Source organism: Nilaparvata lugens, chromosome 1, assembly GCF_014356525.2.
Source record: "Nilaparvata lugens isolate BPH chromosome 1, ASM1435652v1, whole genome shotgun sequence".
Classification (NCBI taxonomy): domain Eukaryota; kingdom Metazoa; phylum Arthropoda; class Insecta; order Hemiptera; family Delphacidae; genus Nilaparvata; species Nilaparvata lugens.
Window position 1 is genome coordinate 95,288,598 of NC_052504.1, and position 27,226 is coordinate 95,315,823.

Below are 27,226 nucleotides of genomic sequence, written 5' to 3' on the forward strand. Positions count from 1 at the left end.
GCAGCAGTTTTAGTGTTGAGTGTGAAATCTTCTGATTTGATCTGAATTGATTATTTTAAACAAGAATGAACAGTTGATATAATTCTTCAATGTTGTTTTCCAGTTTTCCATCCCGAACTGCTTTCTTTTACTTTGAGATAATATTGCATTAGATATACCGGTATCAGCCATATCCTCTATTAAGGCAGTGACCACGTAGAGAGTGAATCGACAACACGCTTTTCTCCTATCTCATTATAACGTTAACCTCACTATAGTATATACAATTTATACACATATACTATGTACTCAGGCCCGGTTCCAAGAAGACCTACACTTTATGAATATCTTATAAATCATTAAACCTCTACATTTGATATCGATTAAATGGTTCCCCATTAGATTTATAGAGTCCTAGAAACCGAGCCTTGGGTCTGTATGCTCAATAGCCCACATTATACAGTGATATTCAAAACGCTGGACTCTGAAATATAGTAGCCTATTCTACGAAATATAGTAGCCTAACTAAGGTAAGTCATTCGATGAGAAATACCTTGAAGAATCTATTCTCAAAAATCTAATGAATTTATTTTACTACAAGAATTGGAATGAATCATTTCAAATAATTCAACTTTTATACCTCAAAAAGAAAAAGCATTTATAATTGTTATTTTCTTGGAAATAGGCTATTATTATTTATTATTATCCTTATTTCTTGGAAAGTTATTACGATTGGATAGAAAACTCTTATATATGTCACCATCATTAGAAGTTTACAAAAGCCTGATGCACATCCTTGACGCTGTGCGTAGAGTTTTTGGAAACTTTCAACTTGTGATTTTTTTATTTGGATACCACTATCAAGCTATCAAAATAAACGGTTGAACATGCAAACTTGAGAAAGTTATCCAATTTTAAGATAATTACTTGGGAATCAAGTAATTTAAGAATGGAAAATTTCTCAAAAATTTATATTTTAAAATAAATTAAGTAATTTATCATCTATACCGTGAGGAAAGTATCCTCAAAATTGAATACATCCAAATACTACCTATATATTATCAAGCTACCAAATTGAATAGCCTTTCTCAGAAAAAAACTTGTTTTGTCATTAATTTATGGGATAACGTTGGGAATTGAAACTTACTAAAAAGATACTTTTTAATTTATTGGTAACGGATAAATTCATGAAATTTTGAGGATATACTGAGGATGATGAAGTCTATATTCTATACGGTAGTTCGTTTTTGAACTACTTTTGAAGAGACTGAAGCCAAGTTTTTGAATAAAAGTTACTAGTGTTAAAAATGGATTTCAAAATCAGAAACCGCTTTACATGTAAGTTTTAGTTTTTAATAACTTTTATTCAAAACCTTGACTTTGTAGTGTCGTCAAAAATTGTTCAAAAACGAATTATTAACTTTATTATCAGTTTGTCATGGAGAATTTTGAAATAGATGAGTGCTAATCTATAAATTAAACACTTATAAACCACTTACCGTATTTCTATAAATTTTGAAATTTATTCCTGTCGTCATGCCAACCCTGGTTATCAACCACTTTCCAGTAACACAAAACAATTGTCCATTAATTCTACCAAAAATCGCATCTCTCTGAAACGTGCACAGATTGTGAGCGACCAATTTATTCTTTTTACAGTCCCAAACTTTAGCATTATTTTGATCATCTAATAACAAGACAAGACTATCGATTAAAAAATGTGCTTCAGAAATCGAAAAAAGATTATCAATGGAATTCATGGGTATTATGTCACCTGATGAAATATTAATTTGCATTAGATGCTTAACGAAGACAGAGATCCATTTTTGATAGATTAATGAGTTTTCGGAAACCACTAAACAATCTCTCCCAATCGCTTGACAATCATCATCTTCGTAGTGTGTGAATATCAGCTCAGCTATATTATGCTTTCGGCGCACTTGGATATGTCTTCCACATACCAATACAATGTAGTTTAGAGAGCCCACGATAGAACTCACAATAACACCTGCTTCCAAATCGAGTCGGGTTTGTAATTTTCCCTGAACGTTACTTTCAAAGTTGTAGATTTCCAAAGTGGTTGATAACAACCGGTTTATTACGACAAGCTTTTTGATAACTAGGTATCCATCATCATAGTATATTTCATCAGGGCCATAACCGGGTAAAGAACAAGAAAATTTTAAATCCAGTGATTTTTTACTCCAGGCGTACAGAAATGTATTGTCTGAAAAAACAATGTAATTAGCATCCATTGTGAGATAATGACTGGTTCTTAGTAGGCTCAAATCTACACCATCCAATCCAAATGTTGTTAAAGTTTGTACTCTGCAGTTGTCCAATGAATCGCAACACTTTTCGCATGCTGGGAGTGCAATATATTGAACTCTGCTGTCTTTCAGAACCCATACTATATAATCCCTCATTACACAGATGTTCAGCACATGACTAAATTTAGAGTCCAATAGAAATGTACCAATCATTTTCAGCCCTGAATCAAAGCGGAATAATTTAATAACATTCCTCCCAAATTTGTTCTCTCCTGGTAGAGGAAAAAGGAGGCAATCTTGAGGGACTCTTGATGGATACTGAACTTTGTTCCCATCCATCACAAATCTGAAACCATACATTTTTGGATCCAAATTATATTCTGTGATAACATTATTGCACCAGTTGTTTTTCAGTTGATGACTTTGTTGAAAGATGCTTCTGAGAGGATTGGGCGTTGGTAAAGTGGATGGCGCAAGCTTGAGAGAGGGATCAAAATTGTTTTCAATAATAGAAGAATTATTGTTTTCGTGAAGTTCACAGCACGCATCACTTGGCAGCCATGTACTCATAAATTTTCTCCACAGCTTGATGCTGTTAGCTGCTTCATACCAACGACGATTCACTGCACTGCAGGCCACTAAGTCCTTTATTTCGAGATGCGAGAAAATATCCTCCAGAATATCAGTAAACAGTTGCTCTGCTCCAACCATGATGATGATTTTCCTCGGAAAAATTACACCCCGTAAAACACAAACTCACTCGGCTTCAACAGAACACTCTTCCATTAACCCATTAATCCCTGTGTTGCTCCTGAACTGCTGAACAACATGATTTTCTATTATTTCTATTGGTTCAGAGATTGAATAAATCTGCCATCTACCGGTCTTGTTTAAAAGCTACATTAGTCTAGTCACAGAGAAGAAAGGAAGAGAGAATAGGTACAGAATACCACAGAATAGGTACAGAATGGAAACTTGTAGTCAAACGCCTATCTAACCAATGCTTTTTACATTACGCAAATACTAGACACGTCACGTGACCTTGGGAAGTTCCAATCCTGTTCTTCTGATTAACTCGTGGCAGTGAATGAGATCAATTGATCCGGATCACTAAAGTGATCCGAATACCATCAATCCGATACCATCCGATACCATCAATACTATTTCAATGCGGCGCTTCCTAACAAGATGGCGGATTTTTGCGTCAGGGTACTAGCCCACAAAGTAGAAGAACATTCAGAGAGAACATTCTTACCGGTTAAACGGTGTACACACGTACGTTTGCCTCGGGTGAGCATACGTGTATTGGGCTATATTATTATATATTATTATACTATGTATATTATTATACTTGTATATTATTATACATGGGCTTGCATTCGCACGTGTGGACACTGTTCGCTGAGGCATGTGGGCGAACCGGAACCCTGTCGGTATTTTGGCGTGCTCAAAGGCGCCTCGGGCGAGCATTGAATGTACGTGTGGACGCGATTTTGCCATACGGGTGAGGCAAAACGAAAACATTGAAAGCGTCATAACCTAATTCCAATGAATTAGGTTAATGATCAAATTGTGATCCAATAACTAATTGTAAAATGTGGGATTTTGTAATTTTGTAGGATATGTGGATTGTCAAATATTTAAATAGAAACATGCATGGAGTATATAATTTGTATCATGATTAACAAATTTAGAACTGCATAATTTAAGTGAAAAAAGCTTCTCTACAGGGTTCCTACAAAAAAGTATAACTCAAATATTATTTTACTGTGGCTATCAAATCATCTTGTGTTTGTTTCATGTTATCAGAGTTGTTAATTAAAATTGTAATCTTCAATATGATATTATACGTTTTAAATAGCTAGGCTATCTATAGAGAGATTTATTCAAACTTTGAACTAGTATTCCCTTAAAGGTAAATCTTGAAGCTAATCTTTTGGAGAATCTTGTTTTGTCATGTGTATGAGCAGAGTTAGTTTAAATTGGGCAGCAATTAAGTATTTGATTCAATTTATGGCTAATTTCCTTAAAGAAGACTGTCAATTTTGTGAGACAGTGTTAAGTGCTTTGATTAGGTCATCAAAACTTCTGGAATTATTGTAGAAATTTTCTTTTTTTGAAATTCAGAATAGATATTGGAAACCAACAAATGAATCACCTAATGCCAAGAATCTCAAAGTTAGAGCCAATCGTTCTTGTGGAGTTACTGCTTCCCTCATGATGATATCATTATTGTTTAGATAACTAGTTGAATTAGATTCAGTATATCAACAAGATAATGTTTTGACAACCTAATAAAGTTTGAAATGTCAATCTTATGTCATGTAGCAATTTATTTCCTTACTTCAACCTACAATCGTTCAAACCACCAACATCGTTTGTCAAGTTTTATTTTTTGATTTTATTATATAATTCATTGAAATAAAATGATACTGCTGCAATTTGTGATAACTATCTTCAATGATGGATGACGCCATTGTTGTCATGTTGTGGAAAATCTACATCTTAACATGTATCGTGTCGTCTGCAAATCAGATAGCTTTTTGAATGCCGAGGCATACGTGGATCGCGTCCACAAGGACGTACAGTGAATGTTGAGGCATATGTACATACGATTGTTCGCGCGAATCTGTACGGACGTGTGTACAAGGCTTTATTGTTTCGCCTAAAACGGTGTACACACGTACGTTTGCCACGGGTGAGCATACGTGTATGGGCTTGCATTCGCACGTCTGGACACTGTTCGCTGAGGCATGTGGGCGAACCGGAACCCTGTCGGTATTTTGGCGTGCTCAAAGGCGCCTCGGGCAAGCATTGAATGTACGTGTCGATGCGTTTTTGCCATACGGGTGAGGCAAAACGTAGACATTGAAGGCGTCATAACCGAATTCCAATGAATTAGGTTAATGAATGACAAATCAAATTGTGATCCAATAACTAATATTGTAAATTGTAGGATTTTTGTAATTTTGTAGGATATGTGGATTATCAAATATTTAAATAGAAACATGCATGGAGTATATAATTTGTATCATGATTAACAAATTTAGAACTGCATAATTTAAGTGAAAATAGCTTCTCTACAGGGTTCTCTACAAAAAAGTATAGCTCACATATTATCTTACTGTGGCTATCAAATCATCTTGTGTTTGTTTTAAGTTATCAATCAGAGTTGGTAATTGAAATTGTAATCTTCAATATGATATTATATGTTTTAGATAGCTAGACTATCCATAGAGAGATTTATTCAAACTTTGAACTAGTATTCCTTAAAGGTGAATATTGAAGCTAATTTCTTGGAGAATCTTGTTTTGTCATGTGTATGAGCAGAGTTAGTTTAAAATGGGCAGCAATTCAGTATTTGATTCAATTTATGGCTAATTTCGTTAAAGAAGACTGTCAATTTTGTAGGACAGTGTTAAGTTCTTTGATTAGGTCATCAAAACTTCTGGAATTATTGTAGAAATTTCCTTTTTTGAGATTCAGAATAGATAACAAATGAATCGCCTAATGCCAAGAATCTCAAAGTTAGGGCCAATCGTTCTTGTAAGGTTATTGCTTCCCTCATGATGGTATCATTTGTTTGGATAACTAGTTGAATTAGATTCAGTATATTAACAAAATAATGTTTTGACATCCTAATAAAGTTTGAATTGACAATTTTATATCTTATGTCATGTAGCAATTTATTTCCTTACTTCAACCTACAATCGTTCAACCCACCAACATCGTTTGTTGAGTTTTATTTTCGATTTTATTATACAAGTCATTGAAATAAATGATACAGCATTTTGTAATAATTATTATCTTCAATGATGGAATGACGCCATTGTTGTCATGATGTGGAAAATTTACATCTGTCATGTCTTCGTGTCGTCTGCAAATCAGATAGCTTTTTGAATGCCGAGGCATACGTGGAACGCGTCCACAAGGACGTACAGTGATTGCCGAGGCATGTGTGCATACGGTTTTTCGCGCGAATCTGTACGGACGAATCTATTGACTAGCTTCTCTGTGACTATCCAAGTTTCCATACTGTATGTATACTGTCACTGTGATAGTGTTTCTCTCAGACTGAGAGTCTCAGTTTTCAAATGCGTTCGTGGTGATGGGATTATTGTTTATTGAATAATATTGTGGATGATTGTTTTTCGTTATAATGGACGAAATCTTGGATAATAAAGATTTAGACAAAATCATGAATCTTCCTGAAGATGAGTTGAATAGTTTTCTAGGAATTGAGATACCGGACGGTAATATTTATGAAGTTTCTGATGTGGATGAACCGGATGATAAAATTCATATATTATATTATGTAAGTTTTATATTCTTTTTAAATTATGTAAGTATACATGTATCAGATAGTTATAAATATAATAAATAAGCTGACAATTTCTTAGTCTTTTTCATTCAATAATAAGTTAGTCACCAAATATAGTTTTAAAAAGTAAATATGATAAAGTAGTAAATTTATAATATGATATAGGCCTAGTAGTAAATTTATGATATTATAAAACCTTATTTTCAATTTCAATTTTACTTTTTTATATTTTGTAAATATGTATTAGATAGTTATGAATGTAGGCTAATAAAGTAGTCACCAAAATATGGTTATGTGTATCACATTTTTGAGAATTTATTTTACTATTCTTGAGTATTTTATTATATGACTTTCATTGTTATATTATTGAAATCAAGAAATAACGATTGATTAGGAATAGTTCCATGATGAAATCATTTACCTTTCTTTGAATAAAGCATGATATGAACTTACCATTGATTCTTCTAATGCAAAACTAAAATGCTTTACTATATATATTTCATTATTTGAAATGAGCCAAATGTCCCAATGTTGTTTTAAAACAACATATCCGTGGGGGCCCCTGGATGGTGAGAAAAATTATTTCCTCATTTTCTTTTGAAACATTAAAACACCAGGATAATTTTTTCATCTTGTTTTTCTTGAATTGGTATAGAAAGGGTTAAGATTCTACTGCACACCCACCTAACAAGCTGAAAAGTAAGTATATTGCTTACACTCATACCTCAAGAATGGATTGAACTATTTCCTTGAAAGTTCGTAGGACTCAACTATATGCTTTTACAGAGAGCATACGCTTTTCATAATTTCATTATTTCTTCAAGTTTTTCTTATTTTAGCTATTTAAACATGAATTTGCTATTTTGGAAAAGAAGCATCGAGAAACGAATTTGAAAATACAGTGACCTTTAGAATAACAACACAGATCTAAATCCGTTTGAATTTTGTTCAAATTCCTAATAGTTTTGCAATAAACTGAGTCGTTAAATTGCAAATTTGAACCAAAAATGAACCGTTACATTGCCAACCTAGTTCGAGGGTTATTCTCCAGAGAGCTCTACTGTTGAAACGTAACCCCCACCACCTACTACTTACATACTAAGACTGCCCAGCAGTGTATCAATGAATGAATTGAATGAATGACCACAAGAAAGAGTGGGAATGGGAGGGGAATAGATGAGAAGTCTGTTACACTCTCTCTGTCTCTCAATTCCTAGCTTTTGCCATATCCATGCCATGTGTGACTTATTAGTTCGTTGAAACGTGACAGTGACAGTTCATCCAGTCATTTGTGATAAGTTACTATGGGTTTTCATTTTTAGAAACGTTTTGCCTTGTTTATTCTAGACAATCCTTGTTAGTGAATAATACTGGAGTATGGAGCAATGGAGTATGGGAGGATGAACGAGGAGGCTGCTCTAAAAAAGTTAGTGAGATAGCTGGACAAAAAATTTTGAAATGTGGGCTATTCATTGATGCCGATTTTCCATTTCTGGCAGCATCGCCGGATGGATTATTAGAAGATGGGCATGGTATTGTGGAGGTCAAATGCCCTCAGACAATAAAGGACCTACTCCCAAGGGAAGCAGCAAAGTTGAAAATATTGAAATTTTGCAAAATTGAAGATACAAATATCGAATTGAGCACAAACCATAACTACTACTATCAAATACAGGGACAACTCCACATTACGAAACGTCAGTACTGCTTATTTTGTATATGGTCGCCAAAGGGGACAGAAGTTGTTACTGTATACAAAGATGAGCAGTTCTGGAGTTCGAAGATTCTTGAACAAGTGAAAAATTTTATAGGACTGTGTATTGCCGGAACTTGTTGATCCTCGACACACACGTTCAATGCCAATTCGAAATCCTGATTGGATTATTGAGGCGCAAGAAGCACGTAAGAAGAAATAATGATGACACAAACATAACTGGAAAATAAAAACAAATATTGTCACATACCACTATTATTATTAAAACTTACATTAAAGTATTATTAAAGTAAACTTACATTAAAGTAATGTACCTAGGTTTCATAATGGCCTAGGCTTACATTACTTTAATGTAAGTTTTAATAATAAATAAGTGGAATGTGACAATATTTGTTTTTATTTTCCATTATGGAGAAATACCACAACATCTCCTCAAACACAATCAATTATACAAACATAACTATTCTTCTTTTTCTCCTTTTATAGTAGTAGTTATGGTTTGTGTTCAATTCTATATTTGTGTCTTCAATTTTGCAAAATTTCAATATTTTCATTTTTAGCAAAGTCATTTTTCATTGTTCATTGCACCGGTAAGGGCATTTGTGCAGAGAGAAAAAGAGAAAGAAACGAGTGAGAGCGAGGAGGAGAATGAGAAGATTTAGAACGGAAAGAGTGAGGAGAAGTGGATGGAAAAGAGGGAGAAGAAGAATAAGGGGAAAAGAAGGAGGAGAAGGTGAAGGAGGAGGAATAGGAGAAGAAAGAGGAGAAGGTGAAGAAGGAGAACAAGAAGAAGTAAGGCTTATTATTTCTCAAAATTCACGTAATATTGTTTGAAGACCATCAAAATATTTTATCGTCTTATCTGTCTCAACTTCCGCTGAAATATATATTTAAAATACATAGAAATATATTTTCAATTACTTCTTTATATTATTTTTTTATTATTAATAATACTTTTTTAGATTAATTTTTCCATTTTAAAACAAGTAATGAGTTTGTACTTCTCGCACACATTTTGTGTTTGAGAACACTCACAAAGAAAAGTTTTCTTCTGATATTGATAAATTTGAAGTTGTAGGGTATAATAGTAGCTTCAGTTTCTAGTGTAATAGTAGTTCTAGTAACAGTATAGTGTATTTCATTTTATTTGTATATTTATTTATTATTGATTTATTGTTAATGCAAGTTTGATTTATTGTAAACTGTAGCCTATGTATATTGCTATAGGTAATGCTAAAAATTTGATTTAGATTTGACTTGAATTGTACAATTGATTGTAGATTACAAAACTAATAATTTTTTCAATGTATTATTTTACGGAAATAAATTTTATTTAAATTTGAATTTGTTTTTTTTCAATTCAGAACCTGACAAGAACTTAGCTTATTTTTAAATTTACAAATGCCTGTTATGAAAGATTTTTCGTTACTCGCTCATTTACAAGGCCAAGAGTCATCAATATAAATAATTATTTTTGTATAACAGATTTATACATACTGTATAACAGTTATAGGCCTACTGATATAATAGAGAATCTAGCAATGATTTTGTTCAAATTGGTGTGAAATAGGTTGGAATTTTTTTTTTTTTTTTTTTTTTTTATTGTACAATACTATAGCTATCTAGTCTGGAGACTAATGAGCTAATTTTTTCTACCCTAACATACTACTTGAAAATGTTAACAGCGAATATCTCATTAGATATTCTCACTGATATTGATTGTTTAATTAATATGTACACTTATGACTGTACTATAGAAGCTAGATTCACTCAATCACTGCTCTGCTCTTTCACTGGACACTAATTGAACAAGCACTACACTAGCTCATACGGTTTCCTCCTTTTGAGCCTCCGCACCAACCCTCCATTGTCTAGCAGCTGGATCGCCTCAACGTTGTCGTGTTGGTGCAGTCGCCCCTCGTGCCTCTCCGCATGCCTCTGGATCTCGGTGGACACCAGGTCGACGTGCAGGTCTCTATGAAGATCGCTGTTCCTGACATACCAAGGAGCATCCACAATGTTCCTCAGCACCTTGTTCTGGAACCGTTGTATTACATTGATGTTGCTGTCTTTGGTACACCCCCAAAGTTGTATACCATATGTCCATACTGGCTTTAGTATCTGTTTGTACAGAAGTACTTTGTTTTGGATTTGTAAGTTGGAGTTTTTACCGATCAGCCAATACAGCTTCTTATATTTGATTCCAAGTTCCTCTCTCTTCTTCTTGACATGGGCCTTCCAGCGAAGCTTTGCGTCCAAGGTCATACCCAGATACTTGGCATCATTGGCATATGGTACAACTTGGTTGTTAACTGTTATTGGTATGGGCAGGTCCTTCTTATTGGTGAAGTTGATGTGAATCGACTTTGCTTCATTTAGTTTCATCCTCCACTTTCTAGTCCAATCTTGAATTTTGTTGATGGATCTCTGTAGTTTCTCTGTTGCAATATGGATATTACTGTCTACTGATAATATGGCTGTATCGTCTGCAAATGTTGCTGTAGTATTCTCATCAAGGCTGGGAATATCGCTGGTATAGAGTAGGTAGAGAAATGGTCCTAGAACACTTCCTTGAGGAACTCCTGCTTTTATTTCCTTCAAATCAGAATATGAATTTTCATGCCTGACTCTAAAGTATCTGTCAGTCAGATAGGATTTTAATATATCTGTAAATTGCTTTGGTAGCACTTTTTTCAGTTTGAAAAGAAGACCTTCATGCCACACTTTATCAAAAGCTTGCCCTATATCAAGGAAAGCTGCTGAACAAACTTTTTTCTCTTCAAGGCTCTTCTCTATTACATTCACAATCCTATGCACTTGGTCTATTGTTGAGTGTTTCACTCTGAAGCCAAATTGGTGATTTGGAATTAAGTGCTGTCTCTCAATTATTGGTGTTAGCCTACTCAGTAAAATCCTTTCAAACAACTTGGCAAGCACAGGTAGCAATGATATTGGCCTATATGATGATACTTCATGTGGCTCTTTACCTGGCTTGAGTAGCATTATAACTTCTGCTACTTTCCATATTCCTGGTACAAATTTGAGTCTGAAAGAGGCATTCAAAATGTGTGTTAATTTTACTATTGCTTTTCTTGGTAGGTGCTTGAGGACTAAGCCAGTTATCATTTCGAATCCAGGGGTCTTTTTGTTATTCAGATTTCTTATTTCTCTTTTCACCTCTTCTACTGTGACACACATTATTTCTTGATTTGGCTGTAAGATGTTCTCCTCTGCTTCTAAAGTGTCTTCTTCAGTTGTGTTGTTTGGTTTAAAAACGTTCACAAGATGATCTGCAAAGGTATGTGCCTTTTCATCACTACTCCTTGCCCATTGTCTGTTCTGCTTCCTGAGAGGAGGAGATTGATGAATGGGTTTTTTTATTTTTTTAGCTGCCTTCCAGAGTGAGTAGTCTGTACTGCGTTCTGCTGTTAAGTTTATCAAGTAATTATTGATTGATTCACTCTTGATACATTGAATCTCTCTCCTTAGTTCTTGAGTTAGATTGTTTAAAACTCTTTTGTCTTGAGGGGAACGTGATTGCTGCCATCTCCTTCTTGCTCTTCGTTTTTCCACAATCATTTCTCTGATTTCCGCAGGGTAATTATTTCCAGTGGTTCTTCTTCTGAATTGTGGAGTATTACACCATGCTGCCTGTTGGATATCAGTAACAAACTTCTCTAACTCCCGATCAATCTGTTCTTCGTTTCTTAATGGCGAGTTCAACTCTATTCTTTCATCCAGCATCTTTTGGAAACCATCCCAATCCGTGTGGCTGTTGACTAGCGCAGGACAAGCATTTTCCTTCTGTAGAATTGAATCACTGAGAGTCAAAATGATGGGTGAGTGGTCCGAATTTAGATCGAAACTATCCTCTAAATGCAAATAATTTACCGATATATTCTTTGTCAGAAAAAAATCTATAAGATCTGGGATTTTCCTCGTATCGGTGGGCCAGTAGGTTGGTTTACCAGTTGAAAGAGCTTCGCACCTCATCTCTCTCATTGCTTCATAGAGCTGTCTTCCCTTGTGTGTTGTTAAGCGCGATCCCCAATGCACGTGCTTTGCATTGAAATCTCCACCAAGAATGAATTTGTATCCTAACATATCAAGCAATGATAAATATTCATCTTTTCTGATGGAATATCTGGGAGGACAGTAAATAGCTGCAACAACAAAATGATAATTGACTGCTTTCACTGCTACACCTGTCAATTGTATTCTATCACTTTCGAGTTTCACTTGTTCATGATGTTGTAGATTGTCTCTGATGATGATGGCACTCCCACCCTTGCGACATTGCTGGGATGTAAAGCATGATAGATCCTATAGCCTTTGAATTTTATAAACGACTGCTTTGTAAAATGAGTCTCAGATATAAGACATATATCTATTTTTCTATGTTTAGAATTGCTTCCAACTCCTGTTGCCGTTGTAACAATCCATTTGCGTTCCATTCCATTATTTTTAGTGAATGAATCATTTGAATTGCAGTAGTTTACTTTGTTCTAACTTCTGGAATTTAGACTGCAGTGAGGTGATTATTTGTTCTTGTCTATCCAGTTTTGCCAAGATGAGCTGCAAAATATTATTGTTATCTCCTACTTCACTTTTTGGCTCTCCCAATTTGGTCTATTTTCTTTTGAGACAATCTGGGCGAAAGTTAATTTCTTAACCGCGCTTTCATTGTTTGGATTGTGGGTTTGTGTATTTTCTGTGATTTTTGGTGGAATATTCTTCACTGTGTTCTTCCGTAAATCTGGAATATTTTTTGTTTTATTGGAGTTTCTAATCTTTTGCAATTCGATTGCGACAGTGCAGCCTCGATAGCTGGCTGGATGTGCTTCTCCGCAATGAATACATTTTGGTAAAGCATCACTGGGTTTTGTACAGTCTTTTGTTTGATGTTTACCTGCACACTTTACACACCTAGGCTCCTTGTTACAGTATTTTTGTGTGTGACCGTATGCTTGGCATCGTTTGCATTGCGGTATCAGGTTGGCCTTCTTCAGTGCTTCCACTTCCACTTTGCAACCAAGTATATTTTAAGTTCAAAAACTTTTTTTATATTTTCTTCCGCACTGAATGAGACTATAAACATATCTAATGGCTCTCTTGTCTTCCACTTAAGCTTATTTACAACTTCTAGAACTTTCAATCCTCGTATCTTCAAATCTTCTAGTATCATGTCCGTACTACAAGAGTGATGAAGTTTTTTAATCATTACTCTTATTGGTCTCGACTGCTTATCTTCATAGGAATGCCAGTTAAATCCGTCATTAATCAGTTCTCTGGTAACATTCCGATAAGTTTCGGAGTCAACTGCATTTATTTTGAACGTTTCTCTACTCAAGAGTTTTATTCTAAATTTGTCAGCTGGCGACACTTTTTTCAAACTCTTAAGGAGTCCATCTAGATTCTTGATACCATCCACTATGATTGGGGGTGGTGGCATTTCTTTCTTCTCTCTCTTCTCCACGTCAGTGGTTTTAGAATTTAAGTTCTGTTGAATTCTTTTTGCAGACACATTTTTGACTTCTGGCGATGGAGTACTAAGCTTCCTCTTCTTGGTAGCCCGCTTTGTACGAGTCCTGATCCATTCCGTTTCTTTGGCCAATTCTTCTTCATTTGTTGAGTAGTTCTCGGCTGCTGAGCTGGTAGGCTGTGAGCTGTGAATCTTCTTCTCAATATTCAGAAATCTTGCTTCCAAATCCTGCACTTTTTTTAACAGTTCCAAGTTGCTCTTTTCCAATTCCTTCCTCTTCTCATCGGTCTCTTTCCAGGCGATGAAAAGTACCTGCTCGGTTGAAGTTTCGAGTTTATTTAATTTGATATATTTATCCGGTGAACACTGGATTTCTGATGTATTTAGCATGGTGTTGGTGTCCATACTGTCGTTAGTGGCTCCCTGTTCTCTTTGCTCTTCTGTAGGAATACTAGGTGGCTTCACTAAATTAGACATATTTTGAAAACATACCTTTCAAACAGCCCTCGTATCAACACTCACGCACACGAAAATGCGAACGCGAGCTTTAGAACGGCCGCGAAAAGCAGGTCGCTTTGCTTGCATGAATTCCGCGGTCGACGACCGATATTCGATGCAATATTTTTGTTCCACTTTTGATGGCGAACAAACTGCTGACTCACTACTTCTACACTACACTATTACTAACTACTCCACTATACGTCCGTTCTCTACGAGTTCTAACGCAATACTGAATAGGTTGGAATGTTGCATTTCAAGATACGAGCAGCACTCATGAGAATAGCTTTGTCCCTTTTCTAGCATTCAATAACGTAGTAGCCAAATATACTTTGTCGTGTCTTGGTTGGAACATGACTCATTGTTCCAGAACCAGAAATCATGAATGGAGACAGAGGTTTTTGTCATTTCTTTCTCCCTCCTTTTTGTTGCTCACTTGTAGCAATGGTCAATTGGTGGGGGAGACACTTCTAGACTTCCAATATGTCTTTACTCCTCCAAACGAACTCTCTCCAGCGCTGAATCTGTCATAGTAGGAAGTGGCGGAACTAAAATACGAAATTTCAGAGGTGTACAGTAGAATCTTAAGAAATAATATCAACTACCAAATACTAAATGAATTTTGTGAACAGCTGATCTCTCTAATAATACAAACAGCAGAATTCTAACGGAATTGTGAAAGCAGTTATAAAAAATCTGGTGTGGCGCACTCACACAACTTTCCTTGCCATTATAAAAATTGATCACCTGACGTTAGTGTAAACACGCATCTCAAGTCAAAGATCTGAGCCAGCTGGTAACAGGTCAATAACGCTGGATACACACGAGATCTGCTATCTCATAGTGAATGAATTGATAGAATGAACAACAGTTTGCAATTGAATAATTACATTTTCTCAAATTTCAAGCTTATTTTCAATTTTAGGTGAAAATGTTACTGGACATTAATTGAAGAGATGTCCATGCTCAATCGTTTCCACTAGATTTTTTTTGTTTAAATTGTATCTGAAGCCTGATAATTGGGAATCTAAAATAAAACTTTGCATAGATGGGGCGGAGCTCTTGAAATTTTTACAGATATGGGACTTATGGCAGTTGATATAGCTTATCAATTACTATTTTAGGTATAAATTTGATCAAAATCGTTGGAGCCATTTTTGAGGAAATCGCGAAAACCCCTGTTTTTGACAACATTTTTGCCATTTTATCCGCCATCTTGAATTGCATTTGATCGAAATTGTTCGTGTCGAATCCTTATATTGTAAGGACCTTAAGTTCCAAATTTCAAGCCATTCCGTTTATTGGGAGATGAGTTATCGTGTAGACAGATGCACATAGGCCTACACTCATAAGCTGTGTACACATATCTGCACTTCCAACCCGCACCGAGCACGCTCCGCCCTCGTACCGCCCTCGTTCCTCCATCGAACCACAGTCGCTCCACCCACGCACCCATCATGACCGTTATGGAAGATGTTAGATCTTCTCGCGTTCCCCGGTCAAACCACTGTTGCTACCCGGTCGATCATCAATCACTCTGCTGGAGTGACGTTCGGTTGCGGAGCAGAGCGAAAGTCTGTGCGCACCTTTACACACACACACACACACACATACACACACATACAGACCAATACCCAAAAACCAATTTTTTGGACTCAGGGGACCTTGAAACGTATAGAAATTTAGAAATTGGGTTACCTTAATTTTTTTCGGAAAGCAATACTTTCCTTACCTATGGTAATAGGGCAAGGAAAGTAAAAATCTGGGCAACAGACAACCTACAAAATTCCATAGGAGAAATCAAACTGAATGCCGGAAGAAATATTAGCCTGAGGGTAGAACTATAATAACTGTGCCTTTACTGTGTTAGTCATCCTGATTACAACATGGCGTAGGGCCTACTTTGGTAATAAGAAGCAAACTTGAACATAATTATGATGGTATTGACATTTCAGATAAGACAATAATAATAGTCTATTTTCTGTTCTAATAATTTTCCTTGTCTGTTTATTTCACTATCAACATATTTTTGGACTCCATGTTCATCCCTAACATTCTAGCTCTTTTCACGTCTCAAATTATTCCCAATGAATAATTTATATATTATATAAATAATAATATATTATGGATTGTTCGTAAAATGAATCATTCCCGTTTACTCTCACACTTGGCAAAGTTTTGGTTGAGAATCGTTAGATTTTTGTGACTAAATTACTAGCCTTAATATTCTGCAATGAGTTGAGACTATTGTTTATTCAAAGTGGAATCAGCAGTTGAAACTGCAAACAGTTATTCTGCAGATAACTGTTATTTGTTAACTGTTGTTAACTGTAATTCAATTTTGAATAATGACACAGAATACCTCAGTTTTGAAAATCAACAACAAGATCGTAAAGAATAAAATTTATCCTAAAATGTCATGGATATATCCGTTACCAAATTTGAAATGATCTGTTTAGCAATTTTCAATTTTTAACGTTATCGCAAAAATTAATAACAAAAACGATTTTCCAGAAATAGGGGGTTTGATTTTGATAGCTTGATAGTATCCAAATAAAAAATCACCAGTTGAAAGTTTCCAAAAATTTCACCCACAACCTTATGGCTGTGCATCAGGCTGTTGTAAACTATAAATATCTACTGATGAATTCATTTTTGATATTAATCTAACAAAATGGAATAGATTCCCCCGGAAAAAGTTTTTTATAAATGTTTTCTTTTTGAGGTATAGAATTTGAAATTTTTGAAATGAGTCATTCCAATGCTGGTAGTAAAATTCATGAAAGTTCGAGAATATACATTCTTTAAGGCGATAGGTCTATCTCTTATCAGCTATCATAGGTATCAGCTGCAGGTAGCGCGGGCTAGATTGACTTTAGGCTCAAATGAACTTCGATTATATGAGTATAAAATTATTTAATAAGTTACCATTAGATGCTAGAAATGTAAAGCTGTTTTTACACCAAAGTTATTAACAAAATGTTAATACACTAATCCTTATAGATTCTATTAGATTGAACATACGTTATCATACACATGATGAACATAATATGTGTTTGTCAAGTTCCATTCAATTCAATTTATTAAAAACACACAAAACAAAATTACAAAGAATTATGAAACAAATAAAACACAATAAAATGTTACAAATATAAAAAATCTGGTGTGGTACACTCACACAACTTTCCTTGCTCATTGAACTGCAAGCCTCATTCTCAAACGAGAATAATTTAGGGGAATAACATAATGACGATTGGCGGCAACATATTTGCAACTACGATCAGACTACTGTATATGTGTATTATTATAATAATATTGTTTTCAGAGTACTTTTTCCTTTGTGTAAATTGTGAAATTCGATGATTTTTTCAAAAGTCGTCAAAACAGCTGTTCTACAGATGAATAATATCTTGACTATGACTGTGTTCTTTTTATAAACTGCTCTACCTACCTCATGCACGAGAAGGAGGTTACAAAGTCCATTTCTCAAGGATGGGGTGGACCCCCCATTAGTTTCCCAGGAAAAAGACTCATGCCAGTTGATAGAGCTGATAAATAACTATACAGAGTATGAATTTGTAAAAAATCGTTGAGCCGTTTTCGAGAAAACCGTGAAAAACATGGTTTTTCAGTCATTATCCGCCATTTTTCTCATGAATATTACGGAGCTCCTGAAATTTTCCCAGAAATGAGACTCATGCCAGTTGATAGGCTTATGAATGGTCCTTGGTCTAAATTTGAAGAAAATCGTTAGAGCCGTTTTCGAGAAAACCGTGAAAAACATGGATTTTTAGTCATTATCCGCCATTTTTCTCATGAATACGACGGAGCTCCTGAAATTTTCCCAGAAATGAGACACATGCCAGTTGATAGGGCTTATGAATAGCTAACCATGGTATAAATTTGAAGAAAATCGTTAGAGCCGTTTTTGAGAAAAACGTGGAAAACATGGTTTTTCAGTAATTATCCGCCATTTCTTCCGCCATCTTGAATTGAATTTTATTGAATTTCTTATTGTCGGATCCTCATGGTATAAGGACCTTAAGTTTAAAATTTCAAGTCAATCGGTTAATTAGGAATCGAGTTATCGTGTTCACAGACACACACACACACACACACACACACACACACACACACACACACAACACACACACACACACCCAAAAATCATGTTTTTGGACTCAGGGGACTTTGAAACGTATAGAAAACTTGAAATTAGGGTACCTTAATTTTTTTTGGAAAGCAATACTTTCCTTACCTATGGTAGTGTAGGGCAAGGAAAGTAAAAAACCATGGGCTATGTGGTTGGGTGTGTTGGAGAAGAGAAAAAAAGAGAGGAAGATACCTAGCCAACTATGGTTTCCCATGTAATAGGCAGGCAAAGAAGAGAAGAGAATTAATGAGGGAAAAAGGTAAGGGAGAAATGGGGGGAAGAAAGAAAACAGAGGAATAAGTACTCAAAATAAAGGTAAGCGAGTCCACTGAAAAATGAAAAAACAATGCTGGAGCAGAAATCTCGAGTCATATATCTAAATGGAATCTAATAGAATCTATGAGGATCAAGTTATTAACATTTTGTTAATAACTTTTGTGTAAACGCAGCTTTAGCTTTAGAAAATTTAAAACTATACGGTAATGTACAAGTTCCTGAAATCCAAAACAATATATTCACTCCAAGAATGGCATGATTTGAGTATGAAGAGCCTTTTTTTATGATTTATTCCAATGTTTAAATATATTCATAGGCTTTATCTATTTATGTATCATTTATGTATAGAACTCATTTTTTGTTGAAGTTTATTGTGATGTGTGTTCCGACTCCATATTGACTTCTGTTTAACGCTTTATTTTGTATTTGTCTGTGTGATTGTTGTATGTTTTATGTTTCCTGATGACTATGCCTATTGCACTGTGTGTTTAATGACAATAAAGAATTCTATTCTATTCTATTCTATTCTATTCATCATATTAAATGACTTACCGTAATTGATTTCTTAGAATATATATTTTGGAGAAATTAATTCCAGTTTTAAATGGAAACTCTTATTGGGTTAGACCTATTGAAAAAATCTGGTGTGGTACACTCACACAACTTTCCTTGCTCATTGAACTATAATCCATTATCAAACGAGAATAATTTAGGGGAATAACATAATGACGATTGACGGCAACATATTTGCAACTACGATCAGAATACTGTATATGTGTATATACAATGTTTTCAGAGTACTTTTTCCTTATGTAAATTGTGAAATCGATATTTTTTTTGAAATTCGTCAAAACAGGTTCTACAGATGAAATATCTGACTATGACTGTGTTCTTTTTAAAATGCTCTACATACCACGGTATATGGAAGAAGAAAGAAAAAGTAAAAACCGTGTACCAACCTACCTCATGCACGAGAAGGAGGTTACAAAGTCCATTTCTCAAGGATTGGGTGGACCCCTCATTAGTACCCCAGGAAAAAGACTCATGTCAGTTAATAGAGCTAATAAACAACTAACAGGGTATGGAGTTCAAAATATTCGTCAGAGCCGTTTTTGAGAAAAGCGTGAAAAAATTGGTTTTTTAGTAACTGTCATTTTTCTCAAGAATATTACGGAGCTCCTGCAATTTTCTCATAAATAAGACTCATGTCAGTTGATAGGGCTTATAAATAGCTATCCATGGTATAAATTTGAAGAAAATCGTTGGAGCCGTTTTCGAGGAAAAACGTGAAAAACATGGCTTTTTAGTCATTATCCGACATTTTTCTCAAGAATATTACGGAGCTCCTGAAATTTCCCTGAAATGAGACTTATGCCAGTTGATAGGGCTTATAAATAGCTATCCATGGTAAATTTGAAGAAAATCGTTAGAGCCTTTCGAGAAAAAACGTGAAAAACATGGTTTTTAGTAATTATCGCCATTTTTCCGCCATCTTGAATGAATTTTATTGAATTTCTTATTGTCGGGTCTCAGGGTATAAGGACCTTAAGTTTAAAATTTCAAGTGAATCGGTTAATAGGAATGGAGTTATCGTGTTCACAGACATACAACATACACAACACACACACACATACACACACACAGACCAATACTCAAAAATCATGTTTTTGGACTCAGGTGACCTTGAAACGTATAGAAAACTGAAATTGGGGTACCTTAATTTTTTTGGAAAGCAATACTTTCCTTACCTATGGTAGTAGGGCAAGGAAGTAAAAAATATGGTGTGGTACACTCACACAACTTTCCTTGCTCATTGAACTATAAGCCTCTTATCAAACGAGAATAATTTAGGGGAATAACATAATGACGATTGACGGCAACATATTTGCAACTACGATCCGACTACTGTATATGTGTATATACAATGTTTTCAGAGTACTTTTTCCTTTATGTAAATTGTGAAATTCGATGATTTTTTTTGAAATTCGTCAAAACAGCTGTTCTACAGATGAAATATCTTGACTATGACTGTGTTCTTTTTATAAACTGCTCTACCTACCCACGGTATATGGAAGAAGGAAAAGTAAAAACCGTGTACCAACCTACCTCATGCACGAGAAGGAGGTTACAAAGTCCATTTCTCAGGATTGGGTGGACCCCTCATTAGTACCCAGGAAAAAGATCATGTCAGTTAATAGAGCTAATAACAACTATACAGGGTATGGATTTCAAAATATTCGTCAGAGCCGTTTTTGAGAAAATCGTGAAAAAATGGTGTTTTTTAGTAACTGTCATTTTCTCAAGATATACGGAGCTCCTGCAATTTTCTCATACATAAGACTCATGTCAGTTGATAGGGCTTATAAATAGCTATCCATGGTATAAATTTGAAGAAAAGCGTTGGAGCCGTTTTCGAGAAAAACGTGAAAAACATGGCTTTTTAGTCATTATCCGCCATTTTTCTCAAGAATATTACGGAGCTCCTGAAATTTTCCCTGAAATGAGACTTATGCCGTTGATAGGGCTTATAAATAGCTATCCATGGTATAAATTTGAAGAAAATCGTTAGAGCCTATTTTCGAGGAAAAACGTGAAAAACATGGTTTTTAGTAATTATCCGCCATTTTTCCGCCATCTTGAATTGAATTTTATTGAATTTCTTATTGTCGGGTCCTCAGGGTATAAGGACCTTAAGTTTAAAATTTCAAGTGAATCGGTTAATTAGGAATGGAGTTATCGTGTTCACAGACATACACACATACACACACACACACACATACACACACACAGACCAATACTCAAAAATCATGTTTTTGGACTCAGGTGACCTTGAAACGTATAGAAAACTTGAAATTGGGGTACCTTAATTTTTTTGGAAAGCAATAATTTCCTTACCTATGGTAGTAGGCAAGGAAAGTAAAAAATCTGGTGTGGTACACTCACACAACTTCCTTGCTCATTGAACTAAAGCCTCATTATCAAACGAGAATAATTTAGGGGAATAACATAATGACGATTGACGGCAACATATTTGCAACTACGATCAGACTACTGTATATGTGTATATACAATTGTTTTCAGAGTACTTTTTCCTTTATGTAAATGTGAAATTCGATGATTTTTTTTGAAATTCGTCAAAACAGCTGTCTACAGATGAAATATCTTGACTATGACTGTGTTTTTTTATAAACTGCTCTACCTACCGTACCCACGGTATATGGAAGAAGAAAAAGTAAAAACCGTGTACCTACCTATCTCATGCACAGAAGGAGGTTACAAAGTCCATTTCTCAAGGATTGGGTGGACCCCCATTAGTACCCAGGAAAAAGACTCATGTCAGTTGATAGAGCTAATAAATAACTATACAGGGTATAGATTTGAAAAAAAATCGTTAGAGCCGTTTTGAGAAAATCGTGAAAAACATGGTTTTTAGTAACTTCATTTTTCTCAAGAATATTACGGAGCTCCTGCAATTTCTCAGAAATGAGACTCATGTCAGTTGATAGGGCTTATAAATAGCTATCCATGGTATAAATTTGAAGGAATCGTTGGAGCCGTTTTCGAGAAAACCGTGAAAAACATGGTTTTCTAGTCAAATCCGCCATTTTTCTCAAGAATATTACGGAGCTCCTGAAATTTTCCCTGAAATGAGACTTATGTCAGTTGATAGGGTTATAAATAGCTATCCATGGTATAAATTTGAAGGAAATCGTTGAAGCCGTTTTCGAGAAAACCGTGAAAAACATGGTATTTTAGTCATAACCGCCATTTTTCTCAAGAATATTACGAAGCTCCTGAAATTTTCCCTGAAATGAGACTTATTCCAGTTGATAGGGCTTATAAATAGCTATACATGGTATAATTTGAAGAAAATCGTTAGAGCCATTTTCGAGAAAAACGTGAAAAACATGGTTTTTTAGTAATTATCCGCCATTTTTTCCGCTATCTGAATTGAATTTTATGAAATTTCTTATTGTCGGGTCCTCATGGTATAAGGACTTAGTTTAAAATTTCAAGTCAATCGGTTATTAGGAATGGAGTTATCGTGTTCCCAGACATACACACACACATACACACATACACACTTACACACACACAGACCAATACCCAAAAATCATGTTTTTGGACTCAGGGGACCTTGAAACGTATAGAAAACTTGAATTGGGTACCTTAATTTTTTTGGAAAGCAATACTTTCCTTCCTATGTAGTAGGGCAAGGAAAGTAAAAAATGGATAAATTCCCGAAGAAATGATATTCCAAGAAATCAAGTAATCAATCACTTTTCATGAGCGCTCAAATTTGAGAAAAGTACACTGTCTCGTTGAGATCAAAGCCAAATTTCATACAGTTTGAGCGTTCATAAAAAGTTCAAAAAGTCAAACTAAGGAACAAAATTATATGTAGGTCAACTCGATAATCCTGTACCAGAGTCTGTATTGGTCAGCCTAATAACATATAAACTGCCTCGTTAAATTCGACTGGCTCAATTATATGAATCTTATAAGAAATTTCTTCATCTTTCCAACCGTATTCTTAGAATAAAATTTCTACAGATAGTTTTCTAGTTATTGATTTTGTCAAAAATACCTAAAAATCTATACATCTCGAAAACTATATATAAGATCGATATTAGAAAATTTTAATAAGCATTTTTTTGTTACAAATTTTATGGATAATATTATGGTCTTCTGTTGTTGTTACGCTTTCACAGGACACTCTGTATGTATAGGATGTACCAGATACCCCTTCAATAAGGCGGTGGTTGCAGAGTATTGGTCCTATGTTTTCCATTGACTTTATAATGTGACTCAATGTAGGCCTACCTAGAATACATGTATTCTAGGTACCTTGATGTGAATCTAAAGGTGCGTACAGATATACGCGCCTCCAACACGCTCCGCCCTCGCTCCGCGATCGCTCCGATCATGAACGTTACGAGAGATGTTAGTTCTTCTCGCGTTCCACTCTTGCTCCCCGGTCGATCATCAATCGATCTGCTCGAGTGACGTTCGATTGCGGAGCAGAGCGAAAGTCTGTACGCACCTTTACAAAATATAGGAATTGAATATAAATAGAACAACCCCACTCTTCTAATAGAGAAGGCAGTGGTTAAATAAATTTGGCAACCCTCATTTCCACTGATTTTATGATGTGAACATAACTAAAATATATTCTTTACAGAAGAATCCCACCCAATTCAAATTAAAATTTATTCCACACTCATAAGTAGACATACATAAATCAAACAAAGCTCAACATGACAAACACAATCCAACCAAAATGTATAGTAATGAACGGTAAGTGAAAAAAAAAACACTGGCATAAGATGACTCTTGTTCGCCAGTGGGAGCAGGAGATAAGATTATCATACGTTTAACCTGCTTTAAATTGAGTTAGCACAGAAGCAAATATATAAACAGAATAATAATACAGAATTAAATTAATACAGGAGGCGGTGGTTACAGAGAATCAGCGACTCTGTTCTCATTATTTACACTGACTTGTGTATTAGATGAGTGGGATTCTTTTGTAATAGTTATTTGTATATCTAGAGTGAAAAGTGCTGTTTTTTCTCCCTGAGGGGAAAGTTTGAAGCCCGAGGCGAAGCCGAGGGCAACAATTTTCCTGAGGGAGAAAAAACATTTTTCACTCATGATATACACAACATTTTTCCTCCACCTACATTTTTATAAAAACTGCAAATGAAATAATTTTTAAAAACGTATGTGACCAAACAATGTGTTACAAGATAGTCTAAAAAGTAAACAGAAACAGCTGGCTTGTAATCACAGTTCTCCTCCGACAGCACTATCTGTCGGCTAAAGTTGTAACAACAATGACAGCCACAACTACAGCTATGATGAAGTTCCCGTTTCAAATTTGATTAGTTAATAAGTAATATTCGTTGGCTGGTATTTTGAATAACATGGATTAAAAGAAAAAAAATTAAAAATTTTCTAGTATAGTGATATGAAGTTTGTAATAATAATTTCAGCATACAAACATAAATGTTATATATCGATCAAATGTCTGGTTGAGGTATTGAATTTAGTTGATAATGACTACTCTATATGCTTCCTCATCTGAGCTTAGACCTTCTGACCTATTCCAAATGTACGTTTTTAAAATAGAGATGCTTCCCATGTATTTAAATGGAGTCACTTTTACTCCCTAGGGAGTTTTTCTGTTTTTTAGTACCGAGAGCAAAAAGTGACACTTTAGTATCATGTTTCAGGGAGTAAAGTAAGTACTTTTGACAGTAGGTGGAGGAAAAGAATATTTTAGTGACTGTGTGATCACATTGCATGCGTATGGTATAGGTATATGTACAAGTGCCCGCTTGTATGCGTGACCAAGCTTGCAGATAAGAAACAAAATCTGGAAAGAGCAATGGAAACACCCACACTGAACGCGTGCACTTGCTGGTTGCGTTTAGTGTTAGCAGTCACAACGTGTTTCCAGTGGCGTTTCCAGGGGGGGGGGATATGGGATCTACCCCTCCTCCCCCGAAATGGAACCTGAATTTTTTGTGGCTGGTTCAGCCACAAAAATTAGCATCTAATGCCATATTTTCGTTATATTGTACTATGTAAGTCAAGAAATATATAAGGGATGAGAGAATAGCACTGCAATAGCAATGAGCTTTTTCTTATAAAAAGTGAGTGGTCTAGTGTGTAGAATAGAATAGAATGACTCCTTTCATTTTTGTGTAGGGACTAGATAGCAGGGGATAGAGAAACTACAGATAGCACTTCAAAGTTAGTTAACTTTTTACCATCTTTATTATGAAGAAATTCAATATAGCTTATAGTTGATTATAGTTTATTCAGTTCCATGAATATTCTTAAACAAAGCTCCAACAGCTTCTTCTATAGAGTACTCCGTTTATGGTGGACGGGCGTAGTTTCTACCGTGGACAGGAGGGACACATCCCCCTAATATTTGAAAAAAAAATGTTTCCCCCCAAACCAATGTGAGTTTGAATACTCAAGTGAAAATCATGTAAATTTGAAAAAAATTGTTAATAAAGTTAAAACTAAACCTATAAAGTTGGTTGAAATAGTGCTTCATTGGAGCCAAAGTTTAAGCATTCTAGCTTCTTATCTAATAATGAGTAGGCCTTTTACAAAATCACTATTTATTAACAGTTGAATGACTAATAAAATTCTACTCCATTTCATTCTATTTATTAATCGAGAGAACCCATAAGCCTATGACATTTTCAAGGAACAATCGAAATAATACGTGGTCTACTGATCACCAAAAAAACTTGAAGGGAATGTTAGTTTTCAAGTGGAAATTGAGTAAAATCGCACCAAATTGAAGGTATATTTTCAAAATTTTCCGGGGGAGGACCCCCGGACCCACCTTTGGTGCGGGGTTTCCGTACCCCCCACACCCCCTTTTAACTTTATTAACATTTTTTTTCAAATTTACATGATTTTTACTTGAGTATTCAAACTCACATTGGTTTGGGGGGGGGGAACATTTTTTTTCAAATATTAGGGGGATGTGTCCCTCCTGTCCACGGTAGAAACTACTTTTACAATATTTCCATTGATAAATAAATCCTTAGTTTCAACAGTCCCTGGCAATGGCATAGTTCCACCGTTTGCACCAGAGTCGCTTGAATCGTTTCCACAACCAACTGATGAATATATGCGCGCGATACATAGATATATAATTACAGTGTTGCCGTATTGACTCATCACAGTCTTAAAAACAACGGCGTTGGTTCTTCTTGCTCCCTATTCATAATAATATATATTTATGTGCTTGGCATTATAGGACTTATTTTATCTGTGGTTTCAATAATGAAATTAACGTTTTGGTAGAGAGTTAGTGGGGAGGATATTTTTAAATTCTTCCGAAGAATGGACATTGATATGTCCAAAGCTCTGCCAATTTATGTCGATGCATAACAATATAATTATTATCTATAGTTATTATATTACAAATTGCTTTTTCATATCATATACAGTTCAATAATTATTTTCTTAGTCTATATTATGTAAATTCATCTATAATTTTGCTGTATTGTAAGCTATTGTATATAAGTGTATAAGCCAGTATATTGTAATCTACATAAATAAAGACTCAATCAATCAATCAAACCCCCCGGTGTCTCCCTCAAAGTTCAGGTGCTTTCTACTCCAATGTTATGATCCCCCCCGAAATTTTTTTCTGGAACGCTACTGCGTGTTTCAATGGCACTTTCCAGTTTTTGTTTTTCGGCTCATGCATAATCTGACGTGCACTTGCACATATACGCATTCACATACGTGATTCTCACGAAATTTGAATTTGGCGGTACTGACTCTCTGACGGCGGCGGCGCCGTGTGGCGAGGTTGCCATGGCAACGTGCACACTGGCCACGTAGAGGTGATCGTTGCACCAGAGGAAGCACAGACTGCGTGGCTGCAGCACGTCCATGTCGTACTCCCAGTAGAGCTCCACCCTCCGCACCTCGCCCACCTCCTCCGGGTGGGTCACCACGAAACTGCGCGAAGTGCCGTGCTCGAATCGCTCGT

General features: G+C 35.3%; 1 protein-coding gene across 1 annotated transcript in view; it reads right to left on the reverse strand.

The window, feature by feature from the left end:
- LOC111057803 (pancreatic triacylglycerol lipase-like) overlaps positions 1–27,226 on the reverse strand; it is a gene marked incomplete in the record, with an annotated part of 80,803 nt that overhangs the window by 1,263 nt on the left and 52,314 nt on the right. The window contains 1 exon segment of the mRNA XM_039419676.1: positions 27,013–27,221. Coding sequence (XP_039275610.1) covers positions 27,013–27,221 — 209 coding nt within the window.